This window comes from Vulpes lagopus, chromosome 2 (genome assembly GCF_018345385.1).
Source record: "Vulpes lagopus strain Blue_001 chromosome 2, ASM1834538v1, whole genome shotgun sequence".
In the NCBI taxonomy this organism is placed as follows: Eukaryota; Metazoa; Chordata; class Mammalia; order Carnivora; family Canidae; genus Vulpes; species Vulpes lagopus.
Window position 1 is genome coordinate 7,150,250 of NC_054825.1, and position 25,352 is coordinate 7,175,601.

The 25,352-nt window shown below is 37.6% G+C and overlaps 2 protein-coding genes across 2 annotated transcripts in view; both read left to right on the forward strand.

Annotated features, from left to right (window-relative positions):
• Nucleotides 1-59: 59 nt before the first annotated feature.
• On the forward strand, nt 60-24,838 carry EEF1AKMT2 (EEF1A lysine methyltransferase 2). The gene is made up of 6 exons (XM_041743505.1): nt 60-219; nt 1,750-1,815; nt 2,840-2,954; nt 17,206-17,313; nt 19,778-19,994; nt 24,322-24,838. The coding sequence occupies exons 1-6, from the start codon at nt 89-91 to the stop codon at nt 24,414-24,416; spliced, it is 732 nt and encodes a 243-aa protein (XP_041599439.1). The 5' UTR covers nt 60-88; the 3' UTR covers nt 24,417-24,838.
• Nucleotides 91-25,352, forward strand: part of FAM53B (family with sequence similarity 53 member B) — a 144,622-nt gene continuing 119,360 nt past the window's right edge. Inside the window, exon 1 of the mRNA XM_041743500.1 lies at nt 91-219. The gene's annotated coding sequence lies outside the window, so the exon portion shown is untranslated. The remainder of the gene's footprint in view (nt 220-25,352) is intronic.

Below are 25,352 nucleotides of genomic sequence, written 5' to 3' on the forward strand. Positions count from 1 at the left end.
GCCGCCTAGACGCGCCCGCCCGCGCGTCCGCTCTGCCCGTACCTCGTCTCTATGGCGGCCCCAACGGCCCTCCGGGGCGCCGAGCGGGATGAACTCGGGCGCGGGCGGCGGCGGCTGCAGCGGCGGCGGCGGGGGCGGCGTTGGGGCCGCGGTGCGGACCGGAAGGGGCAGCCCCGGAGGGGATGGCTTCGCCCCGTCGGCTCTGGGGACCCGAGAGCAGTGAGTGTGGCGTCCGGCAGGGGAGCGTGAGCCGCACGGCCCGGGCTGGGCCCCGAGGAGGGGATGGAGAGGGGAGAGGGAGGGGGAGGGGAGGGGATGGGAGGGGGGTAAGGAGGGGTTGGAGATGGGGAGGGGGTTAGGGAGGGGAGGGGAGGGGATGGGGATAGGGAGGGGGAGGGGGAGGGATACGGAGGGGATGGGGATCGGGAGGGGGAGGGGAGGGGGATAGGGAGGGGATGGAGATGGGGAGGGGAATAGGGAGGGGGAGGGGAGGGGGATGGGAGGGGGAGGGGATGTGGGGATAGGGAGGGGGAGGGGAGGGGGAGGGGAGGGGAGGGGGATAGGGAGGGGGATAGGGAGGAGATGGGGGAGGAGAGGGAAGGGGAGGGGGATAGGGAGGGGAGGGGGATAGGGTGATAGGGAGGGGGGATAGGGAGGGGGATGGGGGAGGGGAGGGGGAGAGAAGAGGCTGGGAGGGGGATAGGGAGGGGGAGGAGAGGGGAAGGGAGGGGGGATAGGGAGGGGAGGGGAAGGGGATAAGAAGGGGGAGGGGGGAGGAGGATAGGGCCTTGGAAGATGGGGATGACCTGGGGCGTGAAGTGAGGAAGGTGGACAGGCTGGAATCCCCGAGGGGCCACCCTGGAGGTGGTTAAGAGGCACTTCAAAGAGTCAACGTGTCAGGGGGCTCCTGGGGTGCTGAATGGGCTCTGAAGCTCCTGGGAGCTTGGCCTTGAGGGGGTGTTGAACCCGAGGGGAAAGGGGGGGCGGGGCCGACCATAGGGCTAGCGAGCCAGGGTTGGGGGCGCTGCTAAGGCTCCGAGGATGGGGTTGGAAGAGGTGGGACTGAAGGATGACGTGAGGAGGAAGCCGGGAGAAAGTGATGTGGCCTCACTCAGACCGATGCTCAGTAGTTCCGAGCCAATTAATAGATGGGTGATCGAACGACCAGGGAAAGGTAAGGATGAAAGAGTGAGTTAGAGGATTGCAAGGGTGCAGCGATTCCAGAGAGAGGAACCCGGAAGAGAAGGCAAATGCTGGGGAGGGGGAAACTATTACTTCAAAGGAGTAAACCTTAGAGTTTAACCTTCAGGCAAAGCTTGTGTCTGCTGAGTTCTTTGTGAGTAACCACTGTATTGGTAGAAAAATCTGCGTGTCTGCACGTTCTAGTCTGAAATGTGCTGTAATGACACTCTGCCTGTACAGTGAAGTTTCGGACTTGTGTTTGGGGATTCAGGGATCCTTGGACAAAGAGTTGTTTGTATTTTTTTTTTTTTTTTGAGCTAAGATGTATAGTGTTTTTTATGTGTCAGGTATTGTACTCAGTGCTTTACATGTGTAAACTCACTCTGCTTGTCTGTGTCTTTCATTCTCTCGACACAAGGATGTTAAGAGATGGATCTATGTGCACGTACTGACTGACGACACTGATAATGTTTGAAACTTCTGTCATGAATATTTACAATGTATTAGAAACATTTAAATTGTAATACAGTTTGATTCAAGAATCTTGCTTTGCATTTGATTATATAGTTGGGATGCTGTCTATGAGAGAGAGCTGCAAACTTTTCAAGAATATGGAGATACAGGAGAAATCTGGTGAGTTAGAAAAAATAGTGGAATTATGATTCAGAAGAGAGAGAGAATGTTGTGTGTGTGTGTGTGTATTTGTGTGTGTGTGTCTTTTAAGTGCTTACCCCCAAAGAAAGACAACTCAGGAATCTTGGGAATCGTGGACTGATTCTGGCGTTAGTGGGTAGATTTAAAAAATCTCTCTCATCTCTCTTTTAATGGTCAAGACTTAAATTTGATAAGAATATAGGTATTCCCTGCTTTTTGAAAATTCACATTATGCCACTTGGGTTTTATGAAAGGCATTAGTACCTGTTTTGCTAACTGAAAGGAATCTAAAGATCTTTGCTTGCACGAAAAAAGGTGAAAAGCAAAAATAGAGTTCACTGTTTGTTTTTCAGTGAGCCATTAGAGAGGCAGTACACACTCCTAGCAGCAAGAGTGGCTCTGCCAAGCTCCTTCCCCAGGAACTATACTCAGCATTCCAGCATCAAGCTGTCATAGCTTTAAACAGTATCTGTGAGAGTCTGTGCTTTATCATGATTTATTTTGTTCATCTGTTAGCAAGATATATCTCAAGGTATCAGGTCTAAGAGAGGTTATCTTTGGGGTCTGAGAATGCTCAAAAAATTTTACTATATAAATTATTGGTCATTGCTTCTTTGCTTTGTGGCCTTTCACCTCAGGAAAGGTTTCATAGCAATGCTCTGCTTGCAGTTAGTGGGGGAAACCTGTATTAGGAAATTGCTGTTATCCTGTGATTGTCCTTTTACAATAAGCAATAAAATTTTGAGCTCTCAACATATTCAAGTTAATGCTGATGTAGAGAAGCATTAATAAGTAACATAGTGACCTTATCTATTCTGTTCCGTTCTTAGTAGTGTTCTCTCCTCAATAACAGTAGAGGTGTAGCTTAAGTCACAGATGTTACTTCTTCCTTTCAAAAAAGGCTAATTAAGCATTTTGAATAAGCTGCTTTAATGGAATATAGTTGTAATCTTTGCTCTATATTCCTCTGGTATTTGATTAACGGATTCTCTGTTTCTAATAGGTTTGGAGAAGAGAGTATGAATCGGCTAATAAGGTGGATGCAAAAACGCAAGATTCCATTGGATGCTTCAGTGCTTGATATTGGAACTGGAAATGGTGTTTTCTTGGTTGAACTTGTTGGTACTTTTAGTATTCATGTGTTAAAGCCAAATTTTAAAATGAAATTTAAAAAAAAGTCTTGGAAATGAGGATACTAACCATGTTAATCTAAAGTAATAGAGCAAAAAAAAAAAAGTACAGCAATCATGCCATTTACTTTTAGAAGCCACATGGTACAAAAGGGAGGCTGCATGGATTGTGAGAAAGCATTAAATGAGAAGTAGGGGGATCTGAGTCCTAGTCTTGGCCCTTCTGGCCTTAGTCTTGACCTTGAGCAAGCCACTTAATTTCTCTGGGTATAGTGTAGGTTCTTTCCTAAAGCTTTTGACTAGGTGATCTTAATTGGTTTCTTCTAGCTAAAAGCTCTGGAAATCTGTGTGTATAAAAGAAAGATGACTTTTTACACTTCTGGTAGGACATAAATACCTCATTTTCGGAGTGCATGGTTTGAAGAGAGTATTTTGTCTATGGAACTGAGTTTTGGCACAGGTTCTACTAACTAAACCATCACTGTTGTGTATCTGTTGTGTGCTCATTGCTGTGGCATGTATTGTGGAGAAAATTAAAACACTTAGGCTTCCTTCTAGATGGCTTTACTGTCTTAATTTATAAGGATGTATATGTAATGGTGAAATTTATTAGGTGGCTTCTGTGTGCCAAGCCTTGTGCTGGGCATTGGCAACTTGAAAATGCAGACCTTTTGCTTGAGTTGTTCTAATATAGTAGAGGATGGACAGACGTATACGTAATTAACACTGTAGCTTAACGTGTGTGATAATGTATCACTGAGTATAGGAAAGAGAGCAATTAACTTTGGGGAACAGCAACGGGAAGGGTCTTGGAGGAGCTAATATCCAAGTTGGGTGGAAATTGCAGGGACCGGGGTCTGGTGAGTGTGAGTGAGGTGTAAAGAGGAAGAGAATTTCAAGCAATGGACACAATATTTAAAGATTTGGAGGTGCCTGGCTGGCTCAGTTGGTGGTGTGGGGCTCTTGATCTTGGAGTTGTGAGTTCAAGCCCCATGTTGGGTGTAGAGATTGCTACAAAAATAAATAAATAAAAATAAAAAATCTTAAATAAGGAAAAACAAAGGTTTGAAGCAGCATATCATGTACTGGACTCATAAATAATTTGGTAAATTAGAATATAAAGTGTATATGTGGGATGGACAGAATGAGGATTAAGTTAGAGGTAGCAGTCATATCATCTGCCATGCCTAATAGATTTTACTTTTAGGCCATGGGAAGCCTTTAAAATGTTTTAAGCAGTGGAGTATGATTAGAAAAATTTATGATAAATGTTTTTGAAACATTAAGGTATAACATATGTACATGTTAAAGTGCACAAATCAAAAGCATGTGGCTCAGTGAATTTTCACAAAGTTAACACACATATGGTCAGCTATGAACTATCACCCTGGTCAAAAAGTAAAATATTACAGACTCTAGAAACTCCCCTAAACACCCTACCAGTCCTTTCTAAATTACTCCCTCCTTCCCCTCTAGTGGTAATCACTGATGACGAGGTTTTAACATCAGAGATTAATTTGCCTGTTTTTAATTGTATAAAGTCTTTTTTGTTCTTGTTTTTTGAAGATTTTATTTGCTCATAAGAGACAGAGAGAGGCAGAGACATAGGCAGAGGGAGAAGCAGGTTCCCTGCAGGGAGCCTGATGCAGGACTAGATCCCAGGACCCCAGGACTTGGGATCACAACCTGAGCCAAAGGCACACACTCAACCACTGAGCCACCCAGGTGGCCCTATTTTTGACTGTATAGATGGAGGGCTCCAGCATGTATTCTTTCCAGTGTACACATTCTGAGAAATTCGCTCAAGTAGTTTGTAGTAACACATTCATTTTCATTGCTATATAAGATTTAATTATACTGCAGTTTATTCATTCTCTTGCTTACCTTGTAGATTCTCTTGTAGATTCTTTTGGATTGCAGTATAATTATTTTAGTTTTATTTATAGAGACTAATGATTTATCCTTTGAGACTAATAGTTTAAGTAGATTCAGATTTTTTACATATACAGTTGACTCTTGAACAACATAGGTTTGAAATATGCAGGCCCATTTGTGGTAAGAATACAGTAAATGATACACATAACATACAAAATACGTGTTAATCGACTGTTACGTTATCAGTAAGGTTTCCAGTCGACAACAGGATATGGGGGTGCCTGGGTGGGTCAGTTGGTTAGGCATCCACCTCTTGATTTGGGCTCAGGTCATGATCTCAGGGTCATAAGATTGAGCTCTGTATTGTGCTGAGCGTGGAGCCTGCTTAGGATTCTCCCTCTCCCTCTGCCCCTCCCTCCTGCTTTCAAGAGCATATGCTCTCTCTCCATCTAAACAACAACAACAACAACAAAACCCCCAAATCCTGGTAGACTATTAATAAAGTTATGCGGAAATCAAAAGTTAATTGCCAATTTTTGACTGCTAGGGGTGTCAGCACTCCTAACTCCTCTATGTTGTTCAATGGTTAACTGTATAATTATGCAGACTATGAATAATGGCAGTTTTCTTTCTTCCTTTCTAATCCTTTATAACTTTTCTCCTCTATTACACTGTCTAGGATCTCTAATAGAATGTTGAAAAGAAGTGGTAACAGAAGACATCCTTGTCTTTTTTTCCCCTTTTCAGAGATTACTTTGAAAATTTCACTATTAGGTATGATGTTAGCTTGTAAATTTGTTTTTTAGATTACTTGGTATCAGACTAAAGAAGTTTCTTCCTATTCCTCCTTTGTTAAAAGAGAGAGTGTGTAGGTGTGTTTCTCATGAATCTTGTTATTAAATGTTTTTCCTGTGATTGAGATAATCATATTAAGTTTGTTCTTTAGGCTATTCGTGTTGATGAATTACACTGATCATTTTCAAATGTTAAGTGTATTTCTGGAATGATACGTATATTATCAGCATATATATTATTAGGTTCTGTTTATTAATACTTTGTTTAGGATTTTTGCAGCTCTGTCCATGAGAAAGATTGTCTTGATAATTTAACTTTTGTGTAGTGTTCTGGTCAGTTTTTAGTACCAGGTTATGCTGGCATTATTAAATAAGAATGTATTTTTTGAAAGAGTTTATTAATAGTGTTTTTTCTTCCTTAAATGTTTGGTAGAATTCATTGGTGAAGCCACCTACATGTGGAATCTTTTAATTAAGGGAAGTTACTTTCTTTTTTAATGTGTACTTATTAAATGTAGTATAATGTGCATAGAGAACAATGGTCATTTAAGTATATAGCTTTTACAAAATGAACACCTTGTAACTTACCAACCTGATCAAGAAATCATTGTTAGCATCATAGAAGAAGCCCCTTTGTGTCATTCCCTTCTAACGTTAGCCACAATTCTAATTTTTTTTTTAAATTTTTATTTACTTATGATAGTCACAGAGAAAGAGAGAGAGAGGCAGAGACACAGGCAGAGGGAGAAGCAGGCTCCATGCACCGGGAGCCCGATGTGGGATTCAATCCCGGGTCTCCAGGATCGCGCCCTGGGCCAAAGGCAGGCGCCAAACCGCTGTGCCACCCAGGGATCCCCAACCACAATTCTGATGTCTGTCATATGTTAGCCTGGTTTTGGTGTTAGCTGTACTGGTTTTCTCACTGTGGTTTTTAATTAACATTTCTGTTATAACTAATGATGTTGAGCACCTTTTCATGTGCTTATTTGCTGTTTGAATATCCTCTTTGGTGAAATGGGTGTTCAGATCGTTAGGCCATTTAAAAAAAAATATTTTTAAAGATTTTATTTATTCATGAGAGAGAGAGAGAGAGAGAGAGAGGCAGAGACACAGGCAGAGGGAGAAGCAGGCTCCATGCAGGGAGCATGATACAGGATACTAGGATCACATCCTGGGCCGAAGGCAGGCGCTCAACCACTGAGCCACCCAGGGATCCCTTTAGGCCATTTTTAAATTGGGTTATTTGTTTACTTATTGTTAAGATTTGAGGATTCTTTTTATTTTTTTATTTTTTTATTTTTATTTTATTTTTATTTTTTTTATTTATTTATGATAGACATAGAGAGAGAGAAAGAGGCAGAGACACAGGAGGAGGGAGAAACAGGCTCCATGCCGGGAGCCCGACGCGGGACTCGATCCCGGGACTCCAGGATCACGCCTTGGGCCAAAGGCAGGCACTAAACCGCTGAGCCACCCAGGGATCCCCTATATTTGAGGATTCTTTATGTGTTCTGGATGTAAGTTCTTTACCAAGAACTAAATGTTTTCTCCCATTCTTTGGCTTTTTTTAATTAATAATACTCTTTGAAGGGTAGGAGTTCTTGATTTTGGTGAAGTCCAGTGTACTAACTTTTTTCTCATATAGATTGTGCTTTTGTGGTCATAATAACTCTTTGCCTAATCCAGGGTCACACAAATTTTCTCGTATGTTCTGAAAGTTTAAAGTTTTACCTATTACATTTATTTTTATTTTTTGTTTTTGAATTTTGTTTTTAAGCTCACCCACTGTGGGGCTTGAACTCAGAGCCTTGAGATTAAGAATCACATGCATCACTGACTGAGCCAGTCAGGTGCCCTTATCTTTTACATTTAGATTTATGATTCTTTTGGAATTTTTCTGTAAGGTTTCAGATACTGGTTGAGGTTCTTTTTTTTTTTTCTTTCACATGTGACTGTTGTATTGTTTCCATTATATTTTGAAAAGATTATCCTGTGTCCATTACTTTGAGTTTTATCTGTTTTCTTTCTTTCTTTTTTTTTTTTCTTCAAGATTTTATTTATTTATTCATGAGAGACTGAAAGAGAGGCAGAGACACAGGCAGAGGAAGAAGCAGGCTCCATGCAAGGAGACCAATGTGGGACTCGATCCCAGGAATCTGGAATCATGCCCTCAGCCAAAGACAGATGCTCAACCACTGAGCCACCCAGGCATCCTGAGTTTTACCCTGAGTTTTACCTGTTTTCGATATGCTATAAATGATGTTATGGTTATACACTTTATTTAGTTAGTTTTTGATCTCCCCTTCTGCTGAACAGGGAATTGTGAAGTTCTCTTTTCAGAGATGGCTTACAGTATTTCACTGTTTGGTGAAACACTAGGTGGCTTCATTTTAGTGTGATAGAGTATTAAACTATATGAAAATACCAGTTTATTTAATTATGCAGTCATTCATTCATTTATGCATTTGCTCCCATGTTGAAGGGTACTGGGACTGTTTTTAGTACTCAATTATTAGTGATACTGCCAAACAATTTTCCGAAATGGTTATACTAGTTTATACTCCTGCTGGCAGTGTGAGAAGTCCATCCTTGCCAACTCCTGGTCTTGTCAGTTTGTACGATTTCAGTAATTTTGGTAGGGGGTAGTGGTATCTCATGATTTTATTATTTCCTGATGACTAAAGATGTTGAACATATTTTCATATGCATCTTGGGTATTTGGCTATTCTTTTTTGTGAAGTGTCCCACTTTTCTTGCCTATGTTAAAATTGGATTGCCTGTGTTTTTCTTATTGATTTGTAGGAGTCCTTTGTATCACAAAATACTTTCATCTAATGCATGGCTTGCCTTTTCACTTTTATAATAGCATTTTTTGATAAAAACAGTTTTTTAATTTTAGTAAAGCTTAATATATCATTAAAAATATTAGTAGTGCTTTTGCATATTCTGTATTAAACCTTGCCTGTCCTGAGTTATAAATATATTTTTCTTTATGTTCTCCTGGGAGCTATGTTGTTTTCTTCGCATTTAGGTTCTGATGAATTGTTGTGCATGTTGTGAGATCAAGTTTGAGGCTTATTTTTTCTCTTATGACTATCCAGATAACCCAGCACCATTTTATTGAAATGTCCATCCTTTGCCCCACTGTACTTTGGTCATAAGCTAAGTAGTGCTGTGTGCTTGGGTCTGTGTCTGGATTCTTTATTCTATTCCTTTGGGTTTGTTTGCTTATCCTTATGCGAGTGCCTTGCTGTCCTGATCACTGCAGCTTTGTCTTCATATTTGGTTGATGTAAATTCTCCAACATTGATCTCTTTTCCATTGTGGTCTTGGCTATTGTTAGGTTAGCTTTTTCCATCTTTATTTAAATTTTAGAATAATCTTACCACTTTTCGGGGAAAAAAGCATACCCTGGCATTTTGATTAGGATTGGATAGAATTTACAGACTAATTCAGGGAGGATGCATATTTATTTAAATTTTAGACTCATTACTTTTCAGGAAAAAAAAATCATAGGATTTTGATTCAGACTGCATTGAATTTGGGAAGGATTTAGATTTTTACAGTATTAAGTCTCTGAATCCATGAACATGATATGTTCCTCCATTTATTTAGTTCTTTATATTCTCTCAGTAATATTTTGTACTTTTCTCTGTAGAGATCTTATTTATCTTTTCTTAGATTGATCCCTAGATATTTGTTGTTGTTCCAGTTGTTACTGTTATGCTTTTAAGATTTTATTTTCTAGGAGTGCCTGGGTGGCTCAGTTGGTTAAGTGTCTGACTCTTGCTTTCTACTCAGGTCATGATCTCAGGGTCATGGGATCCAGCCCCATGATGGGCTCTGTGCCCACCATGGTGTCTGCTGGGGATTATCTCCCTCCTCCTTAACCCCTTCCCCTGCTTGTACTTTTTCTCTTTCTCTAAATGAATAAATAAAATCTTAAATTTTTAAAAACTTTCTAATAGTTCATTGCTAGTAAATAGAAGTACAACAGATTTTTCTATTAATCTTGTGTCCAGTAATTCAGACATTAATTCTAATAGTTTATTTATAAGTTCTTTTGGATTTTCTTACATACAGTAATGTCATGTAGTTTTATTTCTTTAAGTTCAACTTTGATGTCTTGCTTATTGAGATACTGTGTACTCTCGAATACAATGTGGAATAGAATTATTAAGGCAGGTGGCCCGTAACACTGCCTAGCATAGGAGGAAAGCTTCTAATATTTCTCCACTAAATATGATGTCAGCTATAGGTTTTTATAGTCTTTATCAGATGAGGGTTTTCGTTTATATTCCTCATTTAAGTTTTAATCACGAATGAGTGTTGAATTTGATCACTGGCTTTCTTTGATATCCATTGAGATAAGATGATTTTTCTTGATTCTGTTAATGTTGGATTGATTGATTTTAGGGATGGGGTATCTTTACTTTTTTAATTGATATTTTTATTCAAATAATTTTAGGGATTGATTTTTTTTTTTTCTAAGTAAGCTCTGTGCCCAGTGTTGGGCTTGAGCTCTACCCACTGAGCTTGCCAGATGCCCCTGATTGTTCACTGTTAAAACAAACTTCCATTCCTCAAGTAGAACAAGTCTGATTGTTGTGTATTATCCTTTTCATATATTACTGGATTTCATTTGGTGGTATTTATTTTGCTTATGATTTATATAGTTTCATCAGAGAGATTAGCCAGTAATATTCCTTGTCTGAAATTTTCATGTGAGGTTTTTGTATCAAGGTTATGCTGGCCTCAGAACTGGATGGGAAATTGCTCGCCTTTTATTCTTTGGAAGAATTTGTAATTGGCTTTGTTTCTTCCTTAAACATTCAGAAGAATTCTTGATGACATGCTCTGGAATGTGGAGTTTTTTTTGTTTGTTTGTTTTTTTGGTAGGGTTTGAGTCAGTTTTGTGTTTTTCAAGAAATTTGTCCACTTATCTGAATTTTTTAAATATTTTATTTATTTATTTATGAGAGACACACAGAGAGAGGCAGAGACACAGGTAGAGGGAGAAACAGGCTCCATGCAGGGAGCCTGATGCGGGACTTGATCCCGGGACTCCAGATGGCAGGCGCTAAACTGCTGAGCCACCCAGGGATCCCCCATTTATCTGAATTTTAAAATTTTATTGGCATCAAGTTGTTCATAATTTGCTGTTAAATTTTTAAAATTTACATATTGTGAAATTGACTTTTTTACATGGAGTTCTGTGGATTTTAACACTTGTACAGATTGCCGTAATCACCTTTATAGTCAGGATGCAGAATAGTTGCATTCTATATAACCATACATTTTTCCCCTGGTAGCCACTGATCTGTTCTCTATCACTAGTTTTGTGTTTTTGAGAATGTCCTATAAAATGGAATTATGCAGTATTATAATCTTTTGAGATTGCCTTCTGTTGTTCAAAATAATGCTTTTGAGATTCATCCACGTTTTTGTGTGTATCAGTAGTCATTTTTATTGCTGAAAAGTATCTGATATATGGTTATATCACAGTTTGTTTATCCATTTACTTGTTGGAAGGGCATATGAGTTGTTGCTAAGTTTTTGGCAATTATGAATATGCTGCTATAAACATTTGTGTAGACGTTTTTGTGTGAACATGTTTAAGTTTTCTAACTATATGTTATTAGAAACTGCCAAGCCATTTCTGAATAATTGTACCATTTTACATTCATATTTCACATACATGAGCAATGTATGATAGTTCTGTATTTTTGCTGAAATTTGGAATTGTCCGTGTTTGATGTTTTAGCCCTCTAATATTTATATACAGCATCTAATCATGGTTTTAGTTTGTAGTTCTCTGATGGCTAATTAATTTGAAGATGTTTTCATGTACTTAATTGCTATCTTTATATCTTGTATGGTGAAATTTCTGTTCGAGTCTTCTCATTTGGACTGAATTGTTTGTTTTCTTACTGTTGAATTTTGTGAATTCTTTGTGTATTCTGAATACAAGAATTCTCTGAAACATCATTGTAAATGGTTTCTCTCAGTCTAGCTTTTCTTTTCTTCTCTTAAGAAATGAAAAGTAAAGTTTATGACTTTGATAAAGCCCAGTTTATTGAGTTATTTATTTGTATTTTTTCTATTAAATATCTCTATGTGGGGCTCAAACTCATGACTCTAAGATTGAATTGCTTGCTCTGTAGACTGAGCCAGCCATGTACCCCTAGTTGTTGTTTCTTTTTAATGTATCATGTTTTTGGTATCCTGTTTAATAACTCTTCGCCTAATCTTTTTTCTCCTTTCTTTTCCCCTAAAAGATTTTATAGTTTTAATTTTTTATGTTTGGATTTATGATCTTTTTGAATTAATTTTTTAAAAAAAGGTTTTATTTATTAGAGAGAGAGAGTGAGTGAGCACAGGTAGGGGGAATGGCAAGCAGAGGTAGAGAACCAGGGTCCTGGGATTGAGCCCCAAGTTGGGCTCCCTGCTCAATGGGGAGCCTGCTTCTCCCTCTCTGCCTTTTGCTCCCCCTGCTTTGTGTGTGCTCTCTCTCTCTCTCAAATAAATGAAATCTTAAAAAAAAAAAAAAAAGATATGAGGCTCAAGTCAAGATTCTTTTTTGTGTGTGCATATAGATGTCCCTTTGTTTTAAAGCATTTATTGAAAACACTGCCCTTTCTTTAATTATCCTTTCATCTTTGCCAAAAATCAGTTTGCCATATTTTTGTATATCTATTTCTGGACTCTATCCTGTTTCATTGATATATGTATCTATCCCTTTGTAACACCACACTGTCTTGATGAATATAACTTTTAGTAAATCTTAAAAGTGGAATAGTGTGATTCTGCCAATTTTATTCTTTTTCAAATATTGTTTTGGCTGTCCCAATTCCCTTGCCTTTCCAAATAAATTTTAAAATCTATTTGTATTTATCTACAAGAGAATCCATGCTGAAAATTTGGTTGGAATTGAACTAAAATCTGTAATTTGAGGAGAAGTGACATCTTTACTATCTAGAGTCTTCCAGTCCATGAATATGGTATGTCTCTTCATTTATTTAGGTCTTCCTTGATTTCTTTCATCTGCATTTTTTCATTTTCAGCATATAGATCCTGTATATATTTTTATACTTGTATTATATATATGCTTTTGGGGTATTAAATGTATTGCTTTTTGAAATTCAGTTTCTAGTTGTTTGTTGCTAGAAATCTGGTTGATTTCTGTGTGTTGACCTTGTATGCTGTAACCTTGCATTTATTAGTTCTAGGAGTTTTTTGTTGGGTTTTCTGAGCTTTTTTACATAGACTATCTTATTGTTTATAAATAGGGGCAGTTTCAGTTCTTCTTTTTTAATTTGTATGCCTTTTATCTCTTTTCTTGCCTAATTACACTAGGTATGGCTTTCCAGTACAGTGTTAACTAGGAGTGTTAACAAAGGACATTTCTGCCTTGTTCCAGTGTTAGTGATCCAATCTATGTGTACATTTCACCATTAAGGATGATGTGTTAGCTTTAAGGATGTGTTAGCTTTAAAAAAAGGGGGAGGAGTGTATTAGCCTTAAGATTCTTTAGATGTCTATTGTCAGGTTGAGGAGATTTCCTTTCTATTTCTAGAACAGATGTTGAGTATTTTATAGTCTTATTAAAGTTAATTCATTAGAGGGATTTTGCAGTTTTTGAGGAATTAGTCCAGGATATATAAACAGAATTAGACTATGGATGATGTGGCTTATTCTGGGAATGCATTGTTGGTTCCTTGTATGAAAATCATTTAATCTATCATATTAACAACCTAAAAAAGAAAAACCTCATGATTATATTCTTTGGAAAAACATTTTTGGCGGGAGTCTGGAAATAGCAACATTAGACCTTTTCATGTTGTTCCACAGGTCTGTGAGATTCTGTTCAATTTTCCCCCCATTTTTCTCTGTTGATTAGATTTGATGTCTTCAAGTTCATGGACTTTTTTTCCTCCTCTTTCTATTCTATAACTAAGCCTACATGTTGCAGTTAGTTGATAATCTATTAAGGCTTTTTTTTTTTCTCCCTGCAGCTTTTTCTTACTTTGTGGTGTATTTTTGTAGAAGGTAGTTTATTAGTCCCAAATGATTTTCCACAGTGTAGATTTTCTAATTGTACTTCTATCATTTAAAATGTTTTCTGCGCCCTGTATTTTCTGCAGGTTGGAAGTTAGACCTAGAATAAGGTTCAGGAAACTAGAGTTGGAGGGTCGAATCTGGCCTTCCTCTTTTTAAAAAATATTGAAATGTAGCTGTACCTATCCATATACATATTGTCTGTAGCTGTGTATGTGCTGGAGTGGTAGAGCTGAGTAGTTGTGACAGAGACTGTAGACTGGGAAAGCCTAACGTATTTATGCCCTGTTCCTTTAAAGTAAAATTCTGATAATCTGTGATTCAGAGATTTTTACAAACTTAGTTATTTTTTAAAATGAATTTAATAGGTGGTCATTGATATTTGCCTCTGTAGTGCATATTTTGTTTGTATTTTTGTGATGTTAATAGCTATTGCTTATATTCTGTGCCTTTTAAGTGTTTCATCTACGTTTTTGATGCATTTTTTTGTTTTTGCTGGGTGCTTTATTTATTTATTTATTTATTTATTTATTTATTATTTTTTAAAGATTTCATGAGAGACACACAGAGAGGGAGAAGCAGAGACGTAGGCAGAGGGAGAAGCAGGCTTCATGCAGGAAGCCCGATGTTGGATTCGATCCCGGGACTCCAGGATCATGCCCTGAGCCAAAGGCACACGCTCGACTGCTGAGCCACCCAGGCATCCTGCTGGGTGTATGATTTTAGATTGCTGTTTTTCCTTTTCTGTTTTCTGGCTTCCATTCTTTATGACTTATGGCTGCCAGTCTTATTGTCAGTCTAGTGAAGGTGATCTGTTGTTCCTGTGTGTCTCCCCACCCCCGCTCCTTGGATGCTTTTGAGATTTTCCTCTTTTTAGTTTTTATCAGATACACTATGCTGGCTTTTGCTTTTTCTTTTTCTTTTCCTTTTCCTTTTCCTTTTCCTTTTTCTTTTCTCCTGTTTTGTTTTCTTTATCTTGCTTTAGGTTTATATTGCTTCTTCAATCTGAAGCTTGGGGTCCTTCATTGGTATTAGAAAATTCTTACCTGTATGCCATTTTCTCTTCTGCCCTGTTTTCCTTTCTTCTCCTGCTAAGATTCCTATTTTATATGTGTGTGTACATATATATATGTTTATTTATATATATTTATATATAAATATATGTTTATATATTTACATATACTTACATATATACTTATACATATAAATATATATATATGTTTGATCTTATACTCTGTTATATTTTGTTTTCCATATTCTTTGCTTTTTTAATTGTCTATTCTTTTGTTCTATGCTTAATAGGAGTATTTTCTTTTGACCTTTCTTCCAATTCACTAATTTTTTTTCTGTGTTTAATCAGCTGTCAAGCTGACCTGTGAATCTGCTTATTTTAAAAAATATTTTATTTATTGGACAGAGAGCAAGAGAGAGAGAGCACAAGGAGTGGGAATGGCAGCCAGAGGGAGAGGGAGAAGTAGCTCCCCACTGAGCAAGGAGCCCAATGCGGGACTCAGTCCCAGGACCCTGGGATCATGACCTGAGCCAAAGGCAGATGCTTAACTCACTGAGCCACCCAGGCACCCTTGAATCTCTTTAATTATTGCATTTTTTTTTTCATTTCTGCTATTCATTTGGTTCTTTGTCATAGTTTTCAATTCTCAGAATTCTCCAAGAACTGTCACTTATTTCATTTATTTGAAAATTGGTTTCTGATAATTATTTTATTTGGGCCTCCTGTGAGTCTTTTCTAATGTCATTTCTTCCCCCTCATTTCTTGTCATTTTTTTTTTTCCTTGAATGTCTCCTTATTTTTCACTGAATGCCAGAAACCAAATGTGAAAAATGTTGGAGATAGTTTGAGATTTTGGATGATTGTTGTAGAAACCTAAAACATCTATATATGATATTTTTTATAAGTTCTGTTGTGAGAAGAGGGAACATAAGAGGACAACTGGTAAAAGTCAATTCATAGAATTATCCTGGCTTCCTGATAGAGAAGGAATTGAGAGAAACTGGGAGAAAATGATCAGAGTATGGAGTGGGACACCTAGAAGAATTGGAGATTGGCATCGAAGCAGGGATGTTAGACCTTGAGATTAAAATAAAGATAATCAAAGGGAGCAAAATTCTGTGGAATGTAATTTGGTATGTTGCTAGAGTTTAGATTAGAATCAGTCACTAGTGATGAAAAGTCAGGGAAGTCTTAATGGAAGGTGTAGGTGTAGGTTAAGTTTTGAAGGAAATAAATTGAGTAAATAGTGAAGAGTAGGGAGACAATTTCAGGCTACATTGTAGTTTTCAACTGCTTTCTCTTCAAATTTCCTTTGAAATTACTTTTGGCCTGATCTAAAAATGTTCAGCATAGTGTTAGGGGGTTGGGGTAAGGACCAGAAGCAATCATACTTTTGCCATAGGCTCCACATATCCTAGGTGCAGTCATGTGGCTTGTAAACTGCTGGGACTATAGCTTTAGGCTCAAAACTCTCTCTCTCTCTCTCTCTCTCTTTTTTTTTTTGAGAATTTATTGATAGAGCGTGAGAGAGAGAGCGTGCACATGAGCAGTGGGGAGGGGTAGAGGGAGAAGCCGACCCCCTGCCAAACAGGCCATCCAGTGTGGGGCGTAATCCCAGGACCCTGGAATCATGACCTGAGCCGAAGGCAAATGCTTAACCACCTGAGCCATTCAGGTGTCCTAGGCTCAAAATGCTTTTTTAAATTTATTTTTTTACTTTTTTTTTAATTTTAAAGATTTTATTTATTCATATGAGATAACACAAGCAGGGGGCAGAGGGAGAGGGAGAAGCAGGCTCCCCACTGAGCAGAGAGCCTGACAGAGGGTACCATCCCAGAACCCCAGGATCATGACCTGAGAGGAGGGCAGATACTTAACTGACTGAGCCACCCAGGAGCCCCTAGGCTCAAAACTCTCAACGTCCTCTGAGCCTTAATTTTTTGGGGGTATTAATACCTGCCCAACCTATTTCACATAGTTTTTGTAAACATTTTGAAAACAAAAAGTGTAACGTGATTAATAATCACTCACTGGTGGAAAATTGTAATTTAGAATTATAGTGAAGGAAAATTTTTCAGGAGCTTACTATGTATGCATTTCATCTATTCATATAACTTAACTGTGCTAAGTAAAATTTATGATCGATTTATGTGTGAATTAGAGCATATTAATATCAGAAGTTAATGTTACATTTTTCTACTAAGGGCAAAATATTATACATACATTCTCACTATCTATGAGAGAATGAATTTTCTTTTGAAATAGAACTCAAATACTATAAAAGCAAATGAGTTGTCACCTGATGTGAATTTAAATTCTTAGTTTCTATTTAGATTCTACAATAAAATTTAAACTGTAGATTATTGGATTGTATATGTCACTTGATCTATTAAATAAATTAAACAGTCGCAGTCCTAAAGGAATGTTGTAATTCATAAGCAAAGCAGTTTGTTAAAACCTTATTTTAAACTAAAGTATAAAATTGTTTCTCTGTCTCTAGGCAAAATCTGGTTTCTGTAATATTACTGGAATTGATTATTCTCCTTCTGCAATACAGCTTTCTGGAAGTATTATAGAGAAAGAGGGTTTATCTAACATTAAGTTAAAGGTAACTATTATATTACTGTAACTTATGTAATAGGGGTTATAAAGTTTAAGTATTTCTAAAGTATATTTGCTAACTATCTTTTGAACTCAAATTAAGGATTAATTATCAGTAATCCAAATTGAAACATTTTTAAGTAACTATTAAAATTTTCAATGTAGTTGGCTTGGGGAAGTTATTTTCTTCTCTTCCTGTGTACAGGTGTGTGGTGTGTTCATTCTCTCATATTTGCAAATACAAATAATAGCTAACTTTGGATTAACTAGATCAAAAAGTTGTAAGTACATCAAGTGGTGTAGTGCTGCCAAAGATTACTTAGTTCTTTTGTGTGTGTTCTGTGATCTGTGAGGAGATGATGACTCTTGGATTTATATATCTAGCCCAGGCTTCTCTGAGCTCTAGAATGATTTAAAAACTGCGTGTTTTGCACTTCTTCCTGGATAGTCTCATGTAGTCCAAAATGAAACTCTTAGTTTCTCTTTAAACCTGCTTTACCCCAGTCTTCCCAATTCTGTTACTGATACCACCATTCACCTGTTGTATTGGCCTAAAACCAACCCAAGGAGTCGTCCTTGATTCTTCTAAGTCCCATGTCTCATTCTGTTGGTTTTGTCTTGTGTATCAGGCACGTGATCATTCCTTGCTGTTTCCACTGTTCCCTCCTAAGTCTGAGCTGCCACCATTTCTTGTCTACAGCTACAGTGGCCTCTTAACTTGGCTCCTCCATTTCTCCTCTTGCCACACCACTGTCTACTACCACAGGGCAAGCAGAGTGATTTATTGAAATATCAATCAGCTCCTGTCACTGCCTTGGTCATGAGCCTCCAAGGTCTTTCTCATTGTATAGAGAATGGAATCTGAATGCCCACCCCACCTCACAGAGCCCCTCATTTCTTACCTGTTTTCCTCTTTGTCACCAGTATTCCAGTCACACTGGCTTGCTTTCTGCTCCTGAAACATGTCTAGCCTGTTCTTTTCCAGTCTTTCTACCTGCCATTCTCTGTCTAGAATATTCTTGCCCCAGATCTTGTTTGGTTCCTTCTCTCAGTCAGATCTGTGCTCAAATATCACCTTTGGAGGCCTTTCCTATCTTTTCCAAAGCATTTCTCTTCCCAGACCCTGCTGTCTTCATTACTCTGTTTTTATTGTCTTCATACCACTTTATCTAAAATTATTCATTTGGCTTACTTATTTGTTGTGTCTCCCTTTAGAGAATATAAAGTGTATTCTCATACAGGGACTCTTTCTTTTTTGTTTACTATTATATTCCCAGTGACTGAAAAACCCTGCCTATAATAGGTGTTCATAATATACTTGTTGAATAAACGAGTACTTTGATACAGGCGTTTAGCTCTAAACTTGGCTCCTAGGAATGGTGGAGCCATTTTTTGCTTCAGGTATAATGAATACTTTGGTGGGAAGAGGAAAAAAAAAAACATGTTCTAATAAACATAGAATCTACATTTTAAAATCAAAGAGTTTTAGATAATATGCTATTTATGATTACTGTATTAAGTTTGAATAATCATGAGCTAATTGATTACTTTTTTTTTTTTTTAATTTTTATTTATTTATGATAGTCACAGAGAGAGAGAGAGGGAGAGAGAGGCAAAGGCATAGGCAGAGGGAGAAGCAGGCTCCATGTACCGGGAGCCCAACGTGGGATTCGATCCCGGGTCTCCAGGATCGCGCCCTGGGCCAAAGGCAGGCGCTAAACCGCTGCACCACCCAGGGATCCCAATTGATTACTTTTTAAGAGTAGCTTTTCAGAATGAAGTACACTGGCAAATTATTGTATTAAATGAAATTGAGGCAGATCACAGATTCAAATGCTTATAATATATTAATAGGTTATTGAAAATGAATGATATGCTGGTATATGACCTTCACAACCTAAAGTGCATGATATTTATAAAGTTAAGTAGCTGCAGTTTAAATAGTCCTTTGACTTCGTAAGCTTTATGCCGTTCGTTTTATTCATTAGTTGGTTTGTAAGCTGCTGAATTAGGGTGGAGGGACTTCTGATCTACTGTAAGTCACACGACTGTAATAATATCAGCTAAAAATCATCTTATTTTTAATGACCTGTTTGAGTTCCACATAATTTTTATTATCTTAAAAACATTTCAAATGTTCTATTTTTTGACGGAAATAACTTTTTCGTAAGCCAGGCTTGCAGGCTCTATTATGTGCTGGTGATATTAGGCAGTACACCTGGCTTTCATTTGTTTCCAAATTTGTAGAGATTTGGAATGTCCAGGAAACCCTGTCTCTCTTACTAATCTTAGCTTTAATGATCTTGGGATGAAGCATGTAAAAGTTAGCTATAAAGTTGAAAATATGTTTATTATATGTAAAATGCCATCATAATTAATTGGTCTTTTATCCATAACCGTTTACAGATTGTCACTTAAATTCAGGAGAGATTGTGTTACTTGTTCTCATAAGACATTGATTTTTAATATAGGTAGAAGACTTTTTGAATCTTTCCACAAAGCTGTCTGGATTTCATATTTGTATTGACAAAGGGACTTTTGATGCCATAAGCCTTAATCCTGACAATGCGATTGAGAAGAGGAAGCAGTATGTGAAATCCCTCTCTGGGGTGTTGAACGTGAAAGGCTTTTTTCTAATAACCTCATGTAATTGGACCAAGGAAGAGTTGCTAGATGAATTCAGTGAAGGTAAATGGCTATATGTTGTTACTGTGTGCTTACCTTAGGCTTCATGTACTTAAATAGGATTTTTTTCCCCATTGGTGTTACAGTGTTTTAGTGTCCCCTTTGTGGGAATTGCCTGCTTTTCTTCTCAAGTGTAAATGCAAAGGGCAAAGAAATAATATCCAGAGATCCAGAGTCCTTTCTAAAATTTTCCAAGAAATCCTGGCAGTTAGGTACTAACATTTATGAGCCTATAAAAGTTAAGTTCTTTTTTAAGCAGTATAATCTCTTATTTAGAGACTCAAACAGTAAGTACGTATATTGTGCTTCAGACTTTAGTGTACTGATCTACTGGTGATAGTGATAATAGGAATCAGTAATGTGCAAATGGAAGTAGTATTTTTAAAAACCTTACATGAGAGTTTTAATTCTATAAATACTTTCTGTATCTTGCTAATAGTCATTTAGGTTTTAGGATTTAACTTTTTTTCAGTATATACAGAACAATTATTTTTAACATTGCACAGAAACAAAAAGTAGGGACTTTGTACTAGAAATACTCCCTATTAATTCTTGAGGTAATCTACCTTTTTTAAGGCTTTGGTGCCAAGACAAGATCCTTTCTCACTCCATTAGGAAAGTATAATTAGTGCTGTGTCTAATATGTGGGGATCTTGTGAGAATTGAGAATCTGTAATCTATACACAAATATTTTGAGTTCTTTGGCAGACTGTTCCTTGCATGTTTTAAGGAATATTTTACCTGCCAATTTATTCATGCAGCACACAGGCATTTCTGGGAAAGTACCTTGAGAATCCAGGACTAGTATTTGCTTGTTTTTTTCACAGACTCTTTTTTAGATTAGCATGAAGTTTTTTTTAAAGAAATGGGAGGAATTTTTAGGGTGGAGTATTAATAAATGATATGGTACTAAATTTTTGTTAAAATTTGAACCTCAGTTACCACAAGCTAATGGGAAATGAATTTATAACCAAACTATATGCACTTTATCTTAGAGTTTGTTTTCTTTTTGGTAATAAGGGAACAGGCAGTAGGAGGGAGAACACTTAACACATGTCCTTTTGTGTGCATTCAGTGACTTTGGCAGGTTATATAATGTAAAACTTGAAGTATTTGAGGCTTGAAATGTGAGCTTGTGGTTTCATTACTATTGCCTCTGGAAAACAAGAATTAACGTGTGATTTATTGTCTTGTATTTCATGCCATTAATTTTACTATCTTCCATGTTAAATTTGTTTCCCTTAGAACTGTTGAGGCCCTGTATCCATAGTCTTTCCCTCTTCCTGAAGCTTGACAGTTTTAATAAATGCTCGAAGTTAACACTGTGTAGGGCAAGTTTCTTTCCTGGTTTTTAAATACAGGTGTTCTCTTTTACCCCTGGAACCACCAGACAAAAACATATTTGTCTGTCTTTGATAATGAAGAACAGACTCTAGCCGGGTAAAGAGTGCTTAAATTTGTGTCTATGTCTAAGAACTACTTTAAGTTATATTCAGTTTTAGAGCTTAGTACAGAATTTAAGCAAAATGTTACAATAGGAAATGTTAAATAAACACATACAATTGAAGACATTTTTTAGGCATCTGTATCTGAGAATACGGAATTTGGAGTTGGATACAGAACACTAACAGAATACATGCATCACTGCCGAGGGGCTTGTTGGTGGCTTCTCACGATTGGCTTCCACGGTCCCTTTGGCATAGAGTGAAGCTTGCTTCACTGATCTTTGAAGGTTCTTTGCTTCTTTCCTGATTCAAAACATAAAACTGTTGAAATAAATCTTGCATTTTTCCTTTATAGCCCTACTTATATAAACATTTTGTGTTGTCATTTGTTTTGGTGAGGTTTACTTAAATCATTTGCCAGATAGTGGTTCAAATTTGATATCCAAGGAAGCTAACTTTCTTTAAACTACTGAATTAAAACGACTTCAGAAAACTTACTTTACTATGGAAATCATTCAGATTCATTCTGAAAAAGATTGAAAAATATTAATAACCCCAACACAAAAAAGCATATAGCTTAAAATAACTCAATTTGTTACCTATCACTGGAATACAACCACTTTTAAAGTTTGGTGTTTTATTTATTAAAATACAAGAACTTCAGTTCTGTAGGGTTTTTTTTTTTTTTTTAATTTTTATTTATTTATAATAGTCACAGAGAGAGAGAGAGAGAGGCAGAGACATAGGCAGAGGGAGAAGCAGGCTCCATGCACCGGGAGCCCGATGTGGGATTCAATCCCGGGTCTCCAGGATCGCGCCCTGGGCCAAAGGCAGGCGCTAAGCCGCTGTGCCACCCAGGGATCCCCAGTTCTGTAGGGTTAATCCAAGGAGTTTAAAAGACTAGTCCTGGAAAATTCACATAGACAGCTCCATTTTCTCTTGAAAATTTTTATTATGAAGAATTTTAAGCATGTGTAATATTTCAGAAAACAGGCTTTGTACCCACGTACTTACCACAGTGGCTCCATTCTCTGGCATTAAAATATATCATATTATTTAGGCTTGTCCTTCTCTGGAAAAGTTTTTTAATGATCAATTTTAATGAGCATTTTAATATATAGCTGTTTGTTAAGATTTGGTGAAATTTGATTAAGAATATGAATTAGAATGCATGATGAAACAAAGTATAAAAGACCAGTTGATACAGTGATATATATCCTTTTACATATTTTACTTGTAAGAGTTATTTCAGCTGAAGCTCAAGGCATAGAAGCTTAGAAAGTGTAGACACCTCCACCTCCCAGGAAAAAAATCTACCCTCCAAACTAATAGTCCTATCACTTTTCCATGGTTAACTTTTCAGTCTTGCTTGTCTTAAATTTTAAAAACAAAATAAAATGGGATCCCTGGGTGGCGCAGCGGTTTGGCGCCTGCCTTTGGCCCAGGGCGCGATCCTGGAGACCCCGGATCGAATCCCACGTCGGGCTCCCGGTGCATGGAGCCTGCTTCTCCCTCCGCCTGTGTCTCTGCCTCTCTCTCTCTCTCTGTGACTATCATAAATTAAAAAAAAAAAAAAAAAAAAAAAAAAAAAAAATTAAAAACAAAATAAAATAATGTTAAATTTCCATTTTATTTTAAAGATTTTTTTTTTAAACTTTTTTTTTTTATATATATTTATGATAGTTACAGAGAGAGAGAGAGAGGCAGAGACACAGGCAGAGGGAGAAGCAGGCTCCATGCACCGGGAGCCCGACGTGGGATTCGATCCGGGGTCTCCAGGATCGCGCCCTGGGCCAAAGGCAGGCGCCAAACCGCTGCGCCACCCAGGGACCCAAAGATTTTTTTTTTATTTATTCATGATAGACAGAGAGAGAGAGAGGCAGGCAGAGACACAGGCAGAGGGAGAAGCAGGCTCCATGCCGGGAACCCGACTCAGGACTGGATCCCAGGACTCCAGGAGCGCGCCCTGGGCCAAAGGCAGGCGCTAAACCACTGAGCCACCCAGGGATCCCCCATTTTATTTTATAGTTCAGGAAAATGCCATGTTATCTTATTTTGATCTTTACAAATTCACTGTGAGGTAGGTAGGGGCATTGGTATGTGTAACCTCCTTGCATAGAAACTGAGGAACCTGGCAAGCATACCTTCACCTAGTAAGTGGTAGAGTTGGAACTTGAACCCAGGACTTTTGAAGCCACATTAATTTTTAAGTTCCACTGTGCTGCTTTGAAAGTTAATACTTCCTTTTCTTCCCAGATCCTTTATTATTTCAGTCTGGGTCTTGATCTTTGGTTATGAACTCTTTTTTGTTGTGGTAAAATATATGTAAAGTCAGATTTACCGTTTAACCATTTTAAAGTGTACGGTTTTGTGAAGTACGTTCCCAGTTGTTCAGCCGCCACCACCACCTATCTCTAGAACTTTTTCATCTTCTACAAATTCATTTTCTTTCCACATTGTTTGACCCTTCTGTATTAAGTACTTTTAAATGTGTGATGTAGATCGAGTTACTCCATATAAAGCAGTCAGGACAGTGCCTGATACCTGGTTAGACCTTGGCACTTGATAGTTGCTTCCTACTAACTACAGCCGGCTGAGGGAGATGTGGAGTGTAAGGGGTCATAGACAGGACATGGGGGAAAGAGGGATGGATGGAGAGCCTCTCTTTTGCAATTTCATTTTGGGATTGTCTGTTCCTTGCTCAGTTTAAAGTGTTAGTGGGTATGCCCCCTCTGTGCACATCCAGTAAAACTGAAAAATTATCCAGTGAAATTCCATCACAACATAATGGTTTCATAAAAGGTTTGCAAGTACATTGTTCATACACATTCCCCTTTACTGTGGGACTGGGTCCCTATTAAAAGTATTTTAATCTTGTCTGACAGGATTTGAACTTTTCGAAGAGCTGCCAACACCCACGTTCAGCTTTGGAGGCAGATCTGGAAACAGTGTAACAGCATTGGTTTTCCAGAAAACGTGAGACTTTTCACTGGACAAATTCAGTTAGCTTTATTAAGAAGCTCCACATCAAAGTAAACCTGACACAGAAAATGCAAGTGCAAATAAATGCTTAGTAAGTACACAGGATGCACATGTTGAATAGCTATAATGGGTTGGTAAAAATATGAACATGTGAATGGTTGAGTTTTAGACACCAACCGAGAATCATTTAAAGTTTTCTTTTGTATTTGAAATGTAAATATTTTTCTCTTTGATTAAAACAAATTTCCTGTAACTGTTGAACAAGTAACTTTAAAGCAGTAAATGAATTTACAGAAAGCATGTATTTTTGGTTTTTGTGCCTTGGTCAAAGTTGAATTGGATATAGCTGCTCATTAAGATTTGACGAAACTACTCCAGGGCCAGAATAATAAACACCAGCTTTCTTAGTGTTTTATTAGACTGTTTATGAAACATAATAAGTATAATATTTTAGATTGGAGGTGGTTATTTAAAAAAAAAAAAAACCCAATACCTGGGAAAAATGCCCTAGTTTTCATGTGTATAATTAAACAGAATCAGATAAATATATGAGTTGATCAAGAAATACTTACTGAGCTTGTGTTTTGCTGCTGATGGCCTTTTATACACTGTGAAGGATAAACAGGAAGTAGGAAAGACAACTAAGAGATCTGTTATTTGGTGTTAAGTTGCATTATGATATTAAGTCACTGAATCCACCAAATATCTTCTCAAGGAATGTAATTAACCTATTCCTGCTTCTTCATATCAGAGGGATAGTACTGGGGCACCTGGCTGGTTCTGTTGGTAGAGCATGTGACTCTTGATCTCGGGGTTAAGGGTTAGAGCACTACAGTGGATAGATTACTTAAAAATAAAATTAAAAAAAAAAAAAAGAGGCTAGTATTGGATGGACGCAGGATTCTTTGGTTCTGACTAAAACCCATTCTCTTCC

Bases quoted from the DNA above. Each gene is read 5' to 3' on its own strand.
- EEF1AKMT2 (XM_041743505.1), top strand. From the start codon at position 89: ATGAACTCGGGCGCGGGCGGCGGCGGCTGCAGCGGCGGCGGCGGGGGC. The intron at 2,955-17,205 runs GTTGGTACTTTT...CTCTGTCTCTAG, and splicing joins GTGTTTTCTTGGTTGAACTT to GCAAAATCTGGTTTCTGTAA. The intron at 17,314-19,777 runs GTAACTATTATA...TTTTTAATATAG, and splicing joins TATCTAACATTAAGTTAAAG to GTAGAAGACTTTTTGAATCT.